The sequence below is a fragment of the Astyanax mexicanus genome, chromosome 14 (genome assembly GCF_023375975.1).
Source record: "Astyanax mexicanus isolate ESR-SI-001 chromosome 14, AstMex3_surface, whole genome shotgun sequence".
NCBI lineage: Eukaryota > Metazoa > Chordata > Actinopteri > Characiformes > Acestrorhamphidae > Astyanax > Astyanax mexicanus.
Window position 1 is genome coordinate 30,699,524 of NC_064421.1, and position 15,749 is coordinate 30,715,272.

The window sequence follows — 15,749 nt, forward strand, 5'->3', positions numbered from 1 at the left end:
GAACAGTGTAAATTTATCTTTTGCTAAAAACTGAAAAAGTAGCACACTGAGGCGATAATTATGGGTGGGTGATATGATACGGTATTTCAGGGAATATTATCGTTCACGTATTTAAAAATGTTGGCGATATTATTTTGTATGATACAATACTGCATTTTTATATGAATATGTAGGAGTAAGTTATTGTGTTTCACACTGACATCTGGATATCCTACAGCATTATGAAATCAATGAAGGGGCACATATTGATTTACGTAGTAAACAGTAAAAAAAAGTGCAATTTTAATATATAATAAATAATGATGATTAATAATTTTTAATATTAATATAGCTATGTGCTATGTTCTACAGTCATGAACATGTTGGAAATTTAATCTTATTCAATTTAATTACGTTCTACGCAATGTTTTAAATTATTCTAAGTAATACTACTTTCTACTACTTTATTTTCTGCTTTCTACGTGTTTTAGTTTTTAACTATTTAAAACCTAATCCGATCCTTAACATCGGTAGCTCATGGGAAACGTATTTCACTGCCTGCGCGTGCATAAAGAGAGAGCTTGCTTTTATAACTACAATTTCCAGAAGTCTTTGTGGCCCTTGCGCAAGCGTGGTGTCCAGCTGACGCTGCCTCGTGACAGTCCCGGTGTAAGAAATAGAGGTGACCTCCGAAACTGATCGAGGGAGAGAGCTGGACAAGGAGCAGGCATGGTAAGCACTGATTTTGGGAGATTTATTAAAGCTTTGAGCTATTAGAAGCTGTTTACTACTAAAAACGTAGATTTGTGCATGCATTGCTTTGTTGTGCTTTGGCTGGTATGGCTGTTAGGTTAAATGCACTTTGCTGGACGTGTTTAGAGCTTTATTAGCAAGTTGTATCACTTGCTGGTCTGCATATAAGCTTTGAATGGCTTCTTAATCTATCTCTCCGTTCCACCTTAAATGGAGCGGCAGCTCCACACTGGAGCCTACTGCGCCATTTAAGGTGGAACGGAGAGTTAGATTTAGAAGTGAGCGTATTATTTAAAATGTGCACCATATATCCCTAGAAAAGCAACTTAACACTTGAATAAGTTATACATGTATAAATATGATATATTTTAATGTAATAGTTTGTTACAGCTGTTGCATTACAATTACGATCATAGCAATAGTATCCATTTAAGCTATTTGTTTGCATCCATTTGAGCTCAGAAAGTGAAAAAGAATTACATTTCTTATTTCTGTTTAATAAATAAAAGCTTTTGCTCTAAGCTATAAATAATCGGGCACTGTAACTGTTTACGTCACTCAGATGTCAAGCAGCTATTGCCAGGCCACAGCTCTATTTTTACCTTTTAACATGGATCAGCCTCAGGCCCTGATCTGATTGACATCTTTGAATGTGCAATTAAAAGAGCAAAGGTACAGATATGGGCACAGTTCATAATTTAAACTGTATTTTATACATTAGTTAACTCATAATTAGCTTTTTTTATTTCACCAAATCAAAAACCTTGAATATAATCAAGAGGATGATGGATGATTACAAGCCATCAAACCAAATTGAACTGCTTGATTTTTTTGCACCAGGAGTGGCATAAAATCATCCAAAAGCAGTGTGTAAGACTGGTGGAGGAGAACATGCCAAGATGCATGGAAACTGTGATTAAAAACTAGGTTTATTCCTCCAAGTATTGATTTCTAAACTCTTAAGACTTTTATGAATATGAACTTGTCTAAAAGCTCTGCATCTTTTTTGTTATTTTAGCCATTTCTTATTTTCTGCAAGTAAATGCTCTAATTTAAATTTTTATTTGGAATTTAGGAGAAATGTTGTAGTTTATAGAATAAAACAACAATGTTAATTTTACTTAAACATGTACCTATAAATAGCAAAATCAGAGAAACTGATTCAGAAACTGAAGTGGCCTCATTTTTTTTCCACGTCTGTGTACACATATGATCAGTATAAATAACAGTATCAAACCATTTACATGACAAACACAGAATAGACATAAATATCAAAATCTCAGATAAATGAAAGAAAGATCACTTCAGGATTAAGGTGTATAATAGTCGGGAAGGTTACAGGGTAACTTCTAAGCAACTGAAGGCCAATGTTCAGAAGTCCACTATCAGGAAAACACTCAACAACAATGGTGCACATTGCAAGTAGAAAGCCACTGCTGTCTAAAAGAACTTTGCTGCTTGTCTGCAGTTTGCTAAAAATCACGTGGAGAAGCCAAAGGCTGTTGAACATATGTTTTGTGGACGGATGAGACTGATGTAAATGGAAATCATTATGTATGGAGAAAGGAAAACGCTGCATTCCAGCATAAGAACCTTATACCGTCTGTAAAACATGGTGGTGGTAGTATCATGGCTTGGGCCTGTTTTGCTACATCTGGGCCAGGACAGCTTGGATTTATGGATGGAACAATGAATTCTATATCATCTCTGAGACTTTTAAAGGAAAATGTCTGGACATCTGTCTATTAACTGAACCTCAAGAAAAAGCAAACAAGTCAAAGTTCTGAACTTAATCCAATGGAAATGTTGTGGAAGGGCCTGAAAGTGAGCAGTTAATATGAGGAACCCACCAAACCCCAGAGTTGAAGCTGTACTGTATGGAGGAATACATTTAGCTTGTGTTTGATTTGTTTAAATACATTCTCTTTATCTACTTTTAGGGCTTGTGTGACAATCTGATTGCTTTACATCATATTTATGCAGAAATATAAAAAAACTAAAGTTTTAAGCACCACTGTATGTCTACAGTAGTATGACATTGTTTACATTGTTAAATGTTGACTGTGTTTTTCTTAATAATTAATGACATTTGCTTGTTATCATAACATTACATAAGTGTGATGTTGCTAGTGTGATTATGACTGTTGCATGTATGTTTTAATTAATTGTTAGTCATTATATTTGAATGATTAAAAGTCTAATACATGCTAACTGTGAAAGAAAAGCAAGCATGTTTTCTGAATGCCTTGTTTATATGACGCTAATTGTTGGCTGGATATTTCATTCATTGTTTGCAGCAATAACTTTGGTTTTTAAAGGATTCTGTCATAAATTAGGACCTGCTAATGGGATAACTGTAATTATAATGGAAGAAAATGATCAGTATGATGTTTACACTTTATTAACTGTTAAACGTTTGTTTTTATTTATATACAAGAACATCAGGCTATTGAATATCCTTTATACAGTTTTCTTTATTAAGTTCTTTAGGGACTTTTTTTAATTTGCAAATGTTTGTGTTTGTATTTTTCTGCCCACAGGCTGAAACTATCCGAGTTCTGGTGACCGGTGCTGCTGGGCAGATTGCCTACTCTCTGCTGTACAGCATCGCGAAGGGAGATGTGTTCGGCAGAGACCAGGTAACTGCAGGGTGGAGATTATGTAATATTCTCTTATCCCATTACAAACTGTTCTGCTCACCGCTGTTTCGGTTCTGCACTGTATGTAGTTCAGGAATGTTTTCAGTCATATTTGCTTACACAAATCAGCCATAACTTTAAAACTGCTAACGTATTAAGACTATTATATTAATGATCTAGGTCCAGCGCCACCTGTCACTGAGTGTATATATTAGACAGCAGTTTATTCACCTATTAGCAACCAAACTGTGAAGGCTGACTCGAAGGTGACTCGTCAGAACGTCTCCAAAGCATGAATCAGGCAGGACTTGTGGAGGAGGTGTTTCCAGTATGCTGTGATCAGTACCTACCAAAAGATAACAATGGGTTCTAGGCACCCAAGGATTAGCAATGCCTGCATGACTGCATGGATCTCTTGTTAATGTTAGCCTTGGCGGCAGATATTACAAGACCTGTTCAGAGGTCTTTGGTGGACCAAGGGTGACATATTTAATATTAGGCTGGGTGGATTTTTACTTTCTGAACCTGGACTACCCAACTTTCTGTTTTTACATAGGATCTCCGGTGGATTTTGCATTTTACGGGGACTCTAAAACTAGGTCAATGGCTGAACTGCACTAAACAGGGCATTACACATGTTGTTAAGTAACATATGACATTACAAAGACGGTTATTAGTGTAAAAATGTCTTATTTTATAATATATTTTGTTAAATGTTTCTAACTGTTGTTTGTCAATGCCTTACAGTGCTGTTAGCCAATCAGAGGCAATATTTGCATGTATCTGAAATCCGTCCACCTGCCCAGTCCCAGTCCCAGTTATACCGGATCACCAAAAAACAGCTCACATGCAATTCACTCATTCTAGACATTTTAAAATGAATAAAAACTATGGAATGAGACCTTTTAAAAGACACAAAAAAATACATGAAAGCATTTGAAAGCTTTAAGTCTCATGACGTTGCAGCAGCAGCTCATGGCATGGTCTCCCCTCTGTTTTACCCTTGACTTGGGGACCACCAGCTGAAGCTGATCAGCGGATCTTAGGGACTGTGCCGGAATATAAGGCACAAGCAATTCAGTTAAATAACTGGGAGCTAACCCGTGCAGAAACTTGTACACTGAAAGCAAAAGTTTAAAACTGGTAGCCAATGGAGTGAAGCCATGACCGGATTATAATAATCGAGTCTTGTGGAAATGTAACCGTTTTCTGTTCTATTCTATCAGCCTCTCGTCCTCGTCCTGCTGGACATCCCTCCTATGCTGCCAGTGCTGGAAGGTGTTGTCATGGAGCTGCAGGACTGTGCCCTCCCCATCCTGAAAGGTAAAGACTTTTCTCTCACACACACACACACACACACACACAATATTGTCTTGCAAGAGTAAGCAGATATGCACAAAATACATGGGTTCTTCAGCATGCATTTACACTATACAGACCCATGTATCAGTACACGTGATTATTTTTAACTGTTTTTGCCCAAATCAACAGCTTATCCTAAGATGTAAGAACATTGCTGTGAGAATTTAATTGCATTCTGCAATAAAAGCAGTTGTAAGGTCCAAATGCTTGATGATCACCACCCCATCTTATCCTAAACTCCCCAACTTCTTTTAAATTCTATTTAAAAGTACTGGATGGAGCTCCATTTAGGTCAGGACTTTGACTGGGCCAATCATTCCACTGTAGCTCTGGCTGTATGTTTAGGGTCATTTTCCTGCTGGAAGGTGAATCTCCTTCCCAGTCTCGAGTTGTTTCCAGCCTCTAACAGTTTTTCTTCCAAGATTTCATCTTTATCCATCTTCCCCACCATCATCTCTGACCAGCTTCCCTGTTCCTGCTGAAGAAAAGAATCCCCACAGCATGAAGCTGCCACCACCATGTTTCACATGGTGTTTTGATGCTGTTTGTTCACCAGTGTTATTTCACTAGTCTAAATTACACACAGCTGGACTCTATTAACTAATTAAGTGACTTCTGAAGGTAATTAATTGCACTGGATTTTATTTAGGGGTTTCAGAGTAAAAGGGGGCTGATGTCACACTTTTCAGATTTTTGATTTTTTTTTAAAACAATGTACCATTTATATGATATTTTTGTATTGCGGAATCACTTAAAATCTTACACATTTAAGTTTTGGTTGTAAGGAGACAAAATTTGAAAAAGTGAATTAAAAATTAATTCTTTAGCAAGCCACTGTATAATACAAATCTTAATCTTAAACGCAGTGCTCGGTTTTTGCATTTACTTTAAACCATTAACAGAAACCATTGTGGACACCTAGGCTTACCTCACACTGTATACATATCTTATGCATGAAGTGACCGTGACCTATGGCTGGCCGTTACGGTGGCGCTGCTCTGTAAACACTATTGTGAGTGGTATGCAGCTTGTACCATAACCCGGCTCTGTCTTTGTGTCTGTCGCTGGTGTAAGAGGCCCATAGGCTTGTTCTGTTTAAACAGTAAGGCCACTGGGAGAGAAGAGAGACAGCCGGACGTGACTGACCACCTGTCTGATCCCTGTTTAAAACCGGAGCTCAAGGGGACCTCTTATTAATAACAACAAAAAAATAAACTGAATTACCAATTTTCTCATATTAGATTCTTTTTAGTGGTGTCAATCAGTTAAGCTTAGCTTAATTTAGCAGTTAAGCTGGGAATTTAATGTGAATAAAAGAATCAGTAATAGAAACACACTTAGATTTGTATAAATTTTGCCAATCCCTTAAAAAAATAATTGTTTTAATCACAACAATGTTCTGTGAATAAATCATGGATAAAAGGAAAGAAAAGAGTCTATAAAAAGGCATGTAGTTAGCTTCATGCTAATTGGTGTTCCTAAGAGTCCATTGCTTGTTGGATACATTAGCTTCATAGCTCCAGTGCAAAATTATGTACTGTATGTTTCACACTATAAGGCGCACCAGATTATAAGACGAACCATCAATAAAAATCTATATATTAAACATAAGGAGCACCGGATAGGTGTCTCCTTCTAGCAGCTGTTTTCCTTCTAATTCAGCAGGTCTTACGGCTGGGTGGTGGTGGAGGGGGTGTAACTAAGTAAAAGTATGCAAAACTGTTAAAAAAAAAAAATATATCACTGGATGTTCAGCTAGACCGATTTCTCTACCGAAAATGATTTATTTGGCTGAGTAAAGTGCTTCTGTTTATTTACAGTATGCTAAGATTTCCAGATTTCCACTAAGGCTGAGTGCAGCAGCATTAGCATTAGCGGCTAACCGCTGAACTGCGAAAGAGCACTTGGCACAGTTAGCGGCTAATGCTGATGCTGCTCCAGCAGTGCTAGTCAGGCTACATGCCAATAATACTCATCACTGAACAGCACTTAGCATGGCTAGCGTTTCGTATGGTTAGCGGCTAATGCAAATACTGCTCCAGTCAGAACTAAACTAAACTCCTTGCTTTACTGCTCCTTACAACCTGACTGATAAAATTCATAAACAAGATGCACTGGATTATGCACACTGATGATTTTTGGAAAAATTAAAGGATTTTAAGTGCATCTTTTTATAGTGTGAAAAATATAGTAAGCAAATTTTAGCACTTAGGAAGACTGATGAAGAGATTTCTGATGTCCGTGCTGAAAATCTGTCATTTGTGTCCGTTGTATAGAGGTCATTCCCACCGATAAAGAGGAGGTCGCATTCAAGGATCTGGATGCAGCCATCCTGGTGGGCTCCATGCCCAGGAAAGAGGGGATGGAGAGGAAGGATCTGCTGAAGGCCAATGTCGCCATCTTTAAATCTCAGGGGGCTGCTCTGGACAAGTACGCAAAGAAAACTGTGAAGGTAATAGCTGGTTTTATTTTTGCTGTGCTACCCTTATCTCTCAAACCGCATATTTACTGGAGAGAGAAAAACCTTCCTGACTTATAATGGAAGTCAATGAAGGAATGAGTTTCAGGTATTTTTTTAACATTTCTTTTGGTCAACAATGTTTCGACAAAAATATCTACAGAAATTAGGATACTTTTTTTTTTTTTTTTCTTCATTGTACAGTGACACGATATGTACTTGTCCATCTAAAAAAAAAAGTCATTAAAAAGTTACTTTATTTCAGTATTTTAGCTCAAAACCTGAAACTGGTATATAGATGTGTTACACACAGAGTAATCTATTTTAAGCATTTAATTCTTTTATTGATTATGGCTTACAGCCAATGAAAACCTAAAAATCAGTGTCTCTGAAAATTAGAATATTATTTTTAAAAATTGGTACTTGTGGCAGTGTAGGCAGTGTGCCAAGTCCTGCTGGAAAATGAAATCCACATCTCCATAGCAGTTTTCAGCAGAGGAAAGCATTAGCTGCTCTATGATTTTTCGGGGGAAAACACTGCACTGATTTTGGACGCAGAGGAAGCAGAGTCTGGAGGAAGAGTGGAGAGACACACAGTCTAAGCCGCTTGAGGTCTAGTGTGAAGTTTCTACAATCAGTGATGGTTTGGAGAGACATAAGGAAATAATGATTATTTCAAACTAGGGATTATAATTCTGATTTGGTATGTAAGCAGTATCTACATAAAGCTGAGGCTTTGAGTAGCAAATATTCACAGATAATCTCCAGTTTGCAACCAGTGCATGAGGGAATGATTTGAAATGTTTAAAAACTGTGTTCCTTAAAGAACGATTTGGATGGGATCTACATATTTCTCACTCTACAGCCCATAATATTAAAGAATTGAGAGAGATATCTTGGGTTCTGGGTTGTCTGCAATCAAATCAAAGTCAACATTTTTATTTATTTATTAGTATTTTCTTTGCTGTCCCTTTTTTTTGGATTAATTTATAACTGATTTTTTTGTGTTTTGTGCAGGTTCTGGTGGTTGGTAATCCTGCTAACACAAACTGTCTGGTTGCGGCTAAATCTGCTCCCTCCATCCCCAAAGAGAACTTCTCCTGCCTGACCCGCCTGGACCACAACCGCGCTCGATCCCAGGTCAGCACACACTGACGTTATGGTGGGCTAAGACCACTGTTATTGTAGTAAATTAATTAAGGCTGTCAATGTTAATGCATTAACACGTGATTATTTTGGAATCAGTAACACCTTACTATTTTATATATTCATTTATATTTTTATATCTGGCCTGCCTAACACTCAGATTTTATTTTATCTGGAACACTTATGTAATATAAATATAATACAATAACATTGCATTTTAAATTTGTTACATTCATTCTTTTATTTATATTTAAATGTCCACTATAATAACATGTGTCTTAAGAAGAACAAGTGCAATTAATTGCACCTAATCGCAGAATGTTGTTGTGATTAATCGGATTACATTTTTTTTTAATCGATTGACACCACTAAAATAAATGCATTCAGTTGCAGTTCAGTTGTAATAAACTATATTTCACTGTTGTCCTGCAGGTGGCGATGCGCTGTGGCATTCCAGCAGATAATGTGAAGAACGTGATTATCTGGGGGAATCACTCCTCCACCCAGTACCCTGATGTCCACCACTGCATGGTCAGCGTGGGGGGCAAGGACGTGGCCGCCTTCGACATGGTGAAGGATGACGACTGGCTGAAAGGAGACTTTATTTCTGTGAGTTTGGTTTAGATACATTTGTATCCATATTTTATTCCCAATAGAACATATATAAGATGTTAAAGATGAGACATTTGACCATTAAAGCAGTACCGGATTTTTTGCACTATAAAGCGCACTGTGTTATAAGGCGCACTATCAATGAACGTCTATTTTCTGGTCTATTTTCATACATAAGGTGCACTGAATTATAAAGCGCATTTTAAAAGACGCTATAAGGAGGAAAGTAGCTAGCTGAGTTAAGTAAAGCTAAGCTAAGTAAACAAAACTGTAATAAAAAAAAAGATTTTCTTTTAAAGTCAAACAAGCGCTGGATGTTAATCTACACAGATTTTTCTCCTAAAAACTGTTTATTTGGGTGACTAAAGCACTTCCATTTATATACTGTAAGCTTATATCCGGATCAGACTACACAATTTTAGCCCGATTTTGACCCGGCGCCGACGCATTGTGTGTGTTGGATCCGAATTTCAGTGTCGCGAGCGCCAAAGATCTGTGTAGTGTGACACAGTCTCAGACAGTTTTTTGTATTTTATCGCCTAGTTTGACATACTCCGTGACGTGCTCCCTGACTCTGACCAAAGGAAGGCGGAGCGTTCTGTGGTGCACTTATGTAAACATGGGAAAAAGAAAGCAGAACGGTGCTCTTGCCGTTCTCTGGACCAGAGAAACAGAAGAATAATCTAATAATCTAATAATCTACATCATCCATGAGATATTCTGTTTATAGGCACTGAAACCTAAGCAGTTACATCTTTACTATACCTCAAGTTCTCTCTGGAGTACAAAAGCATGTAATGTCCATTTGAGTCACCCAGGAACGAGCCCACAGTCACTTTTCCCTCTTTTTTTTTTTCTTTTTCTTTTTCTGAGCACAAAAGCACTACCATCATGCAAAGTGCTTCTGTAGCTGTGATTGTCAGATTCTATGCTTCTGCCCCGCGATGACCTATGAACTTACGCCATTTTTTTTTCTGCACGGCCAAAGTATTAGATCAGTACTGCGTATCATCACCGGTATCCGGACATCCCTAGACTTTGCATTAAACTACTCAACACATGCTGCTGATAATATTCTGAATAATACTGAATTAATTAATGCTGATGTTGAGTTTAGCTATCTTCATTTTTTTTTTTTTTTTTTAATCTGAACAGGAGTGAACGCTGGGCTATTGTTTTTAGGAATGGCCAGTAGCCATTAAATACAATACCGGTATGGAAGATGGAAATAACATCACATGAAAACAACTAAACCTCTTTCCTTTCTCTCCCCTCTCTCTCTCTCTCTCTCTCTCAGACGGTGCAGCAGCGTGGAGCAGCAGTTATTAAGGCCCGTAAGCTGTCCAGCGCCATGTCTGCAGCCAAGGCCATCTGTGACCACATGAGGGACATCTGGAACGGCACTCCTGAGGTCAGCTATACACGGGTCCTGACTAGGGGTCTGTGTGGGGATTGCTGATCAGAGATCTGTTTCTTTTTATGCCTGGTTCACACTACACAACTGGTTGTGCTGTAATCATAAATGTTTCAGTTGTTGTAACTTTCACACTACACAACTGATTAGCGACAAGGGTTCACAAATTCAGCGATTTCCCACAGTGAAAAATTGTGTAATCACCTGGCAGTTTCTTCACAAGAGCACGACAGGAATAAACACACATGAGAACTAGTGATGCCAAACCAGAGGATTTCTAGAGAGGAGAATACACACTTGAAGTGAGTCTAAAAAAAAGGGTTCATTTGAAGCAATTGAGCAAAATCAATGATCTATTTTATACTGAAATACATACTTGAGTCCTTTTTTTAGGTTATAAACATTTTCATGCTCTAGCTGTATCTCCAGCTTTAGATTACCAACCAGTCAGCTCACAGTAGCAGAGATGCCATGTCTTTACAGGTTAAATTTGTTTACTGTAGAAAAGTGGAAATGTACAGGTATAATTTTCTTTGCTTTTTTTTAAGTAAAACACATAATTCTACTTTCTAAAATTAAATAGATACTCAGACCAAGTAAATAATTACTATTTTATTATTATTTTTAAGGTTTTTAGCTTTTAGCTCTATTCACTCCTATTCATAAAGGACTCACATGTGAGCACCCTCTAGAGTTTAACAGTAATTTCCTGATAAAACAGGGAAACACAAAGCTGTTAGACTCACTCTAAACTGCTCTGATCTGGTAGAAGATAAGTTTTGGACCCTTGGTTCTTTCTTTTTATGTGATCACAATGGGTGTAGGTAGATACTGCTCTTGACTCCCTTCAGGTGGGTAGATGGGTCTCCCTCCCCAGATCCCTCCTAGGGTGATATCCGCAGCACAGGACGTCTGTGAGCTGATGTATCGGCACAGAGTCGCTGCGCTTTCCTCAAGTTCGCAGTGATGCTACTCAGTAATGCTACATCAGCAGCAGCTTGAAAAGAAGTGGTGGCTGACTTCACATGTATCGGAGGAAGCATGTGTTAGTCTTCACCCTCCTGGTGTGTTGGGGCATCACTAGTGATCGGGGGGAGTCCTAATGAGTGGGTTGGGTAATTGGAGATGTAATTTGGGGAGATAACCAGTACAACTAGTTTGCAGTCTACAAAAGACATCCATAAATCTTTCTAAAGTTACTATGCGTTTTTTTTTTTTAACTGGTATTTAATTACATTGTATTTTTGTTTGGTTGTGTAGGGTGAGTTTATCTCCATGGGTGTGTACTCCACTGGAAACCCCTATGGCGTCCCTGAAGACCTCATCTATTCATTCCCCGTCACCATCAAGGTAAAACTAGCTAAATTTGGGTGTAAGCTTTAATCTGAGATGATTTTACAGCTGCAGTAAAAATAAGCAGCCAGCTTATTAACAGCCAAACAGTATTATTTCACCTTTTGAAACAAACAAACTCTGAACAAAGTATTAGGTGTAATAATAGAGGTTGTTTGGTGATAATGGACATGGTCACAGAAGTAACAGTAGATATATATAGTAGTAGTAATATTAGTAGCCAGATCAGTAGTGGTGATTGTGTTTATACTAATAGTAGTAACAGTAATATTAGCAGTAGTAGTTGTAGTATTAGCTGTAATATTGGTAGTGTGGGGATGGCTGTACTAGTAGTAATGGCAGCAGCGGTGCTGGTGGTAATAGTGGGTGATATCACCAGTGATGGGGTGAGTCCTAATGAGTGGGTTGGGTAATTTCTGTGTAAATTGGGGATAAAATGGGATAAAAATTAAAAATACAAAATCTAGAACTTCTGTTGAAAGGGTAATAGATAGGAAAGCTTTAGCCACAATATTAAAACCAGCTACAAGTGAAGCAGAAAGAAGAAGGTGCACGCGTACCTGAGTGAGTGAAAGTCTTAAGCACAGTGACACTGTTTTGACAGTTTGGAGGAAAACGAACCGGAGGAAAGAAGCAGATGGCTCCATAGGTAGCTAGCTGGATTAGCATTTGTGCTAACATAAATCAGCATCGATAAACGACGCGAGGAAAGGGTACTAGGAGATCAAAATGCATATAAGCAGACGTGTTAACATTGATTTTTTTTTTTTGTCCTATGTGAATCGATTCAGAATCAGCCATGTCCAAATTGGGATGCATCTAAGAATCAAACATTTCCCCCAACCCTACTATTTAACATTGCCTCTATACATGATTTAAATACATCTTTCTCCTGCAGGACAAATCCTGGAAGATTGTAGATGGTCTGGCCATCAACGACTTTTCCAGAGCCAAGATGGACGCCACGGCAGCTGAGCTGGTGGAGGAGAGGGACACCGCCGTCTCCTTCCTGGGGGTGTGACTAAAGCCACAGCAGACCTCGCGCCTCCACCCAGACGCACCAGAACCTCCAGACGCACGTCTGTGAGAGCCGATCCATTGCCCCCGAGAACCCAGAAGCACTCCACTGTCCTCTTTCTCTGTCTGTCTGTGTGTTTCCCCAACTCTGCTGCTGCTTCCTCTTCAGGCTAGTGGTCCACAGCTCAGCCGGGTAGTTCTAGAGTCAACTCACGTAGAATTTACACCACTGTCCCACCCATCACACCTCCATCATAAAGCATTATACTACCCCTCGCCCTCTCACTGTTTTTGGGGTGGTATTGTTGCTGAGGAGGTGAGGCTGCTCAGGAGGTGCAGGGTAGATTTAAAAGAAGAGTTTGAAGAACATCGGAACCTGAGGCACATTGTAGAAGGTAGAAAGGATCTCACAAAGCTTTTTAGATCTTAATTGAAGTCCTTCAGAAATCTCCCCTCCAGTGACAATCATAAAATGATTAAAGGTTTTTTTATAGGATATTTAGATCCAATAGAACAGGCCAGTAGGTTCTAGAACTCAACAAAGCTGTGGAGAACAAGCTGGCTCAAATTTGGCGTCAGGTTTACAACGTTGGTTGGTTGTAGTGCTGATCTAGGCTCTGCTCACTTACCGTTCTAAAGAAGAGCTGATTAAACATAGACCAGCATTAAACAATGATCTAAACATGGGTTTTTCTCTTGTTTTCCACACTCTACAAGGACAGGACAGATGATGGCAAGCTGTATCTGTATCTGCTAGCCCTCTTCCACCCATCCTAGCTTTTGGAGAACCTGCACAGAATGAGACGGAGCCAAAGAGAGGAGGCAGCCTCAATAGGTCATAGGAATAGGTCAATATAGAACCCTGTGTGGGTTCTTTCTCTTACCACATTGTGTTTTGTCTTCGTCAGGCCTTTAAATGGAAAAGCTGTTACAGATCCACTAGCCATTTCAAACCTAGTAGGAACATGTACGTGAGCCAGTGCGTGAAACTACCCCAACGATGCACAAGTTGTACAGTGACTGTGAAGAACGTTCTTATATAGGTCCTACAATCAGTCCGGTGGTGGAGATTGAAGTATTTCTTGAACTGAAACAGTTTGGTTTTGTCTTGTTTTTGATTGTTTCCTTGTTTGCTGGAGAGCCTACCATCAACACCATGTTCACTGAGGTCACATTTTATATTAGTTCTGCATTATCGTGTATCTGCACAATAAATAAATAAATAAAAATATAAAACGGATCATAAGTGAATTGTTTGTGTTTGTGTGACAGTTTACACATTAAGAATGTCCATGTAGTGAGCTAGCATAATCTACCCCTGTGCATACATGCTCCTGTCGCCCCCCAAAACTTCCAACACAATTGTAGTAACAAGCAATGGCCACACGAGGTCAGTCTCTACAAACATTAAACAAGTTTATTCAACTCTCAATTATTAGTATATATATATATATATATATATATATATATTGAAAGTGCTACATTCTAATGTTTCATTAATAAAATGGCACAAAGTTTGTAAGTTAGCCCAAAGTTAGCAGTATTTGATGTTTTAATAATTGAAAAAAATTGGCCATATAAAGTACCAGTCCATTTTTTTTAAGTCCAAGGTTCAGACAATTTCTCATTTAATGTGTTTTTTTACTCCCTACATTGTAACTGAATAGTAAAGTGACCAGAATATAAAGGAACACATAAGAAATCCTGAAGTAACTTTAAAAACAAACCAAACCATACTCTGTAAAGCATTTAGGTGATCTTATAGGGGTTACTGTTAAAACTTACGGTTTCTGAGGCTGGTAACGCTGATGAGAACTAACTCTAGCTCTTCCTTTTTTAGGGTGGTCCTGATGAGAGCCAGTTCCATCATTATTTTTTGTCTTTTTTTGCGACTGCACTTGATAATTTCACAGTTCTTGAAATGCTTCTTTTTGGATTGAGTTTTTGCAATAATATGGATTAGAATATTACTCAAATAAAGCTATTCACTGTATACCAACTCTACCTCTTCACAACTTTACAACTGATGCTCTCAAACACATAAGGAGACAAGACATTCAAGTGATTAACTCTTGACCAGGGACAGCTGTTAATTGAAAGCCATTCCAGGTGACTCTACCTCATAAAGCTGACTAAGAAAATGCAGAATTGTAGAAAATGGTAATCTAAGCAAAGATGTGCTACTTTGACTAAAATATAAACCCTTTGGTTCGTTTAACACTTTGTTTATTAAATAAATTCTATATTTTTTTCTTCACAGTTTGGATGACTTTAATATTAATCTACAAAACAGAATATAGACTGCCCTCTAGAGTATCAAAAAAAGAGACAGACCTCTAAATCAAGACAGACCTCTAGATCAAGAAAATGTTATAATGTCTTAATAAGTGCCCGTCTCTGGGTGCTCTTTAGCTCATCCAGTGAAGTGAGAGTAGTAAAGAAAATGTGATGTAGTGCCCTATAGGTCTCCATTACAGTTAAATTAACTATATTTGATTGAACAAGCCTTCAGCAAGCAACCTGAACCTAACTAGCACACTATTCAAATATTCACCAAGTTATGCTTCTTCATTTCAAGGTTGTGTGTGTTGCCATGGTAAAGTAAATAAACATTAGTACGCCAGTGATGGACAGCTGTCAGTCACGCGCATTTATTTTAATATTATGACCACGCTGTTTTTTAGAGATGTATAAAGAGTGCACTTTGCTGAATGATTCATGTAACATGCAAGTTTAATATTAAACAAAAAAATAATATAAAAATGTGCTGAGAAATCATTCATAAAACTTATATTTGGACATGAATAGGTTAATCAGGCTGTTTGTAGGGCTTGTGCATGAGTTTCCTTCTGTCACATCTTGTGAATTATGTCCTTTTTGAAACTCTTAACGCTTTTTGTGGGTGTTCTGTTTGAAGCCATATCTTCTGCAGCTCTGCAGCCCTGACCACCCACCTCCCCCCTGCTCAGCTTAGCAGACTGATGTCAGTTTGACCAATCACAAGACTAGCATTGCT

At 38.2% G+C, this 15,749-nt stretch overlaps 1 protein-coding gene across 1 annotated transcript; it reads left to right on the top strand.

Annotated features, from left to right (window-relative positions):
• The first annotated feature begins 604 nt into the window (after window positions 1-604).
• On the top strand, window positions 605-13,973 carry mdh1ab (malate dehydrogenase 1Ab, NAD (soluble)). The gene is made up of 9 exons (XM_015604634.3): window positions 605-711; window positions 3,273-3,371; window positions 4,598-4,694; window positions 7,010-7,185; window positions 8,209-8,331; window positions 8,770-8,946; window positions 10,247-10,360; window positions 11,624-11,713; window positions 12,615-13,973. The coding sequence occupies exons 1-9, from the start codon at window positions 709-711 to the stop codon at window positions 12,735-12,737; spliced, it is 1,002 nt and encodes a 333-aa protein (XP_015460120.1). The 5' UTR covers window positions 605-708; the 3' UTR covers window positions 12,738-13,973.
• Window positions 13,974-15,749: the final 1,776 nt, after the last annotated feature.

What these genes read in the sequence shown, in the direction of transcription:
- mdh1ab (XM_015604634.3), top strand. An exon ending in ACAACCGCGCTCGATCCCAG is followed by an intron (nt 8,332 to 8,769) that starts GTCAGCACACAC and finishes GTTGTCCTGCAG; the next exon opens with GTGGCGATGCGCTGTGGCAT. An exon ending in CATTCCCCGTCACCATCAAG is followed by an intron (nt 11,714 to 12,614) that starts GTAAAACTAGCT and finishes TTTCTCCTGCAG; the next exon opens with GACAAATCCTGGAAGATTGT.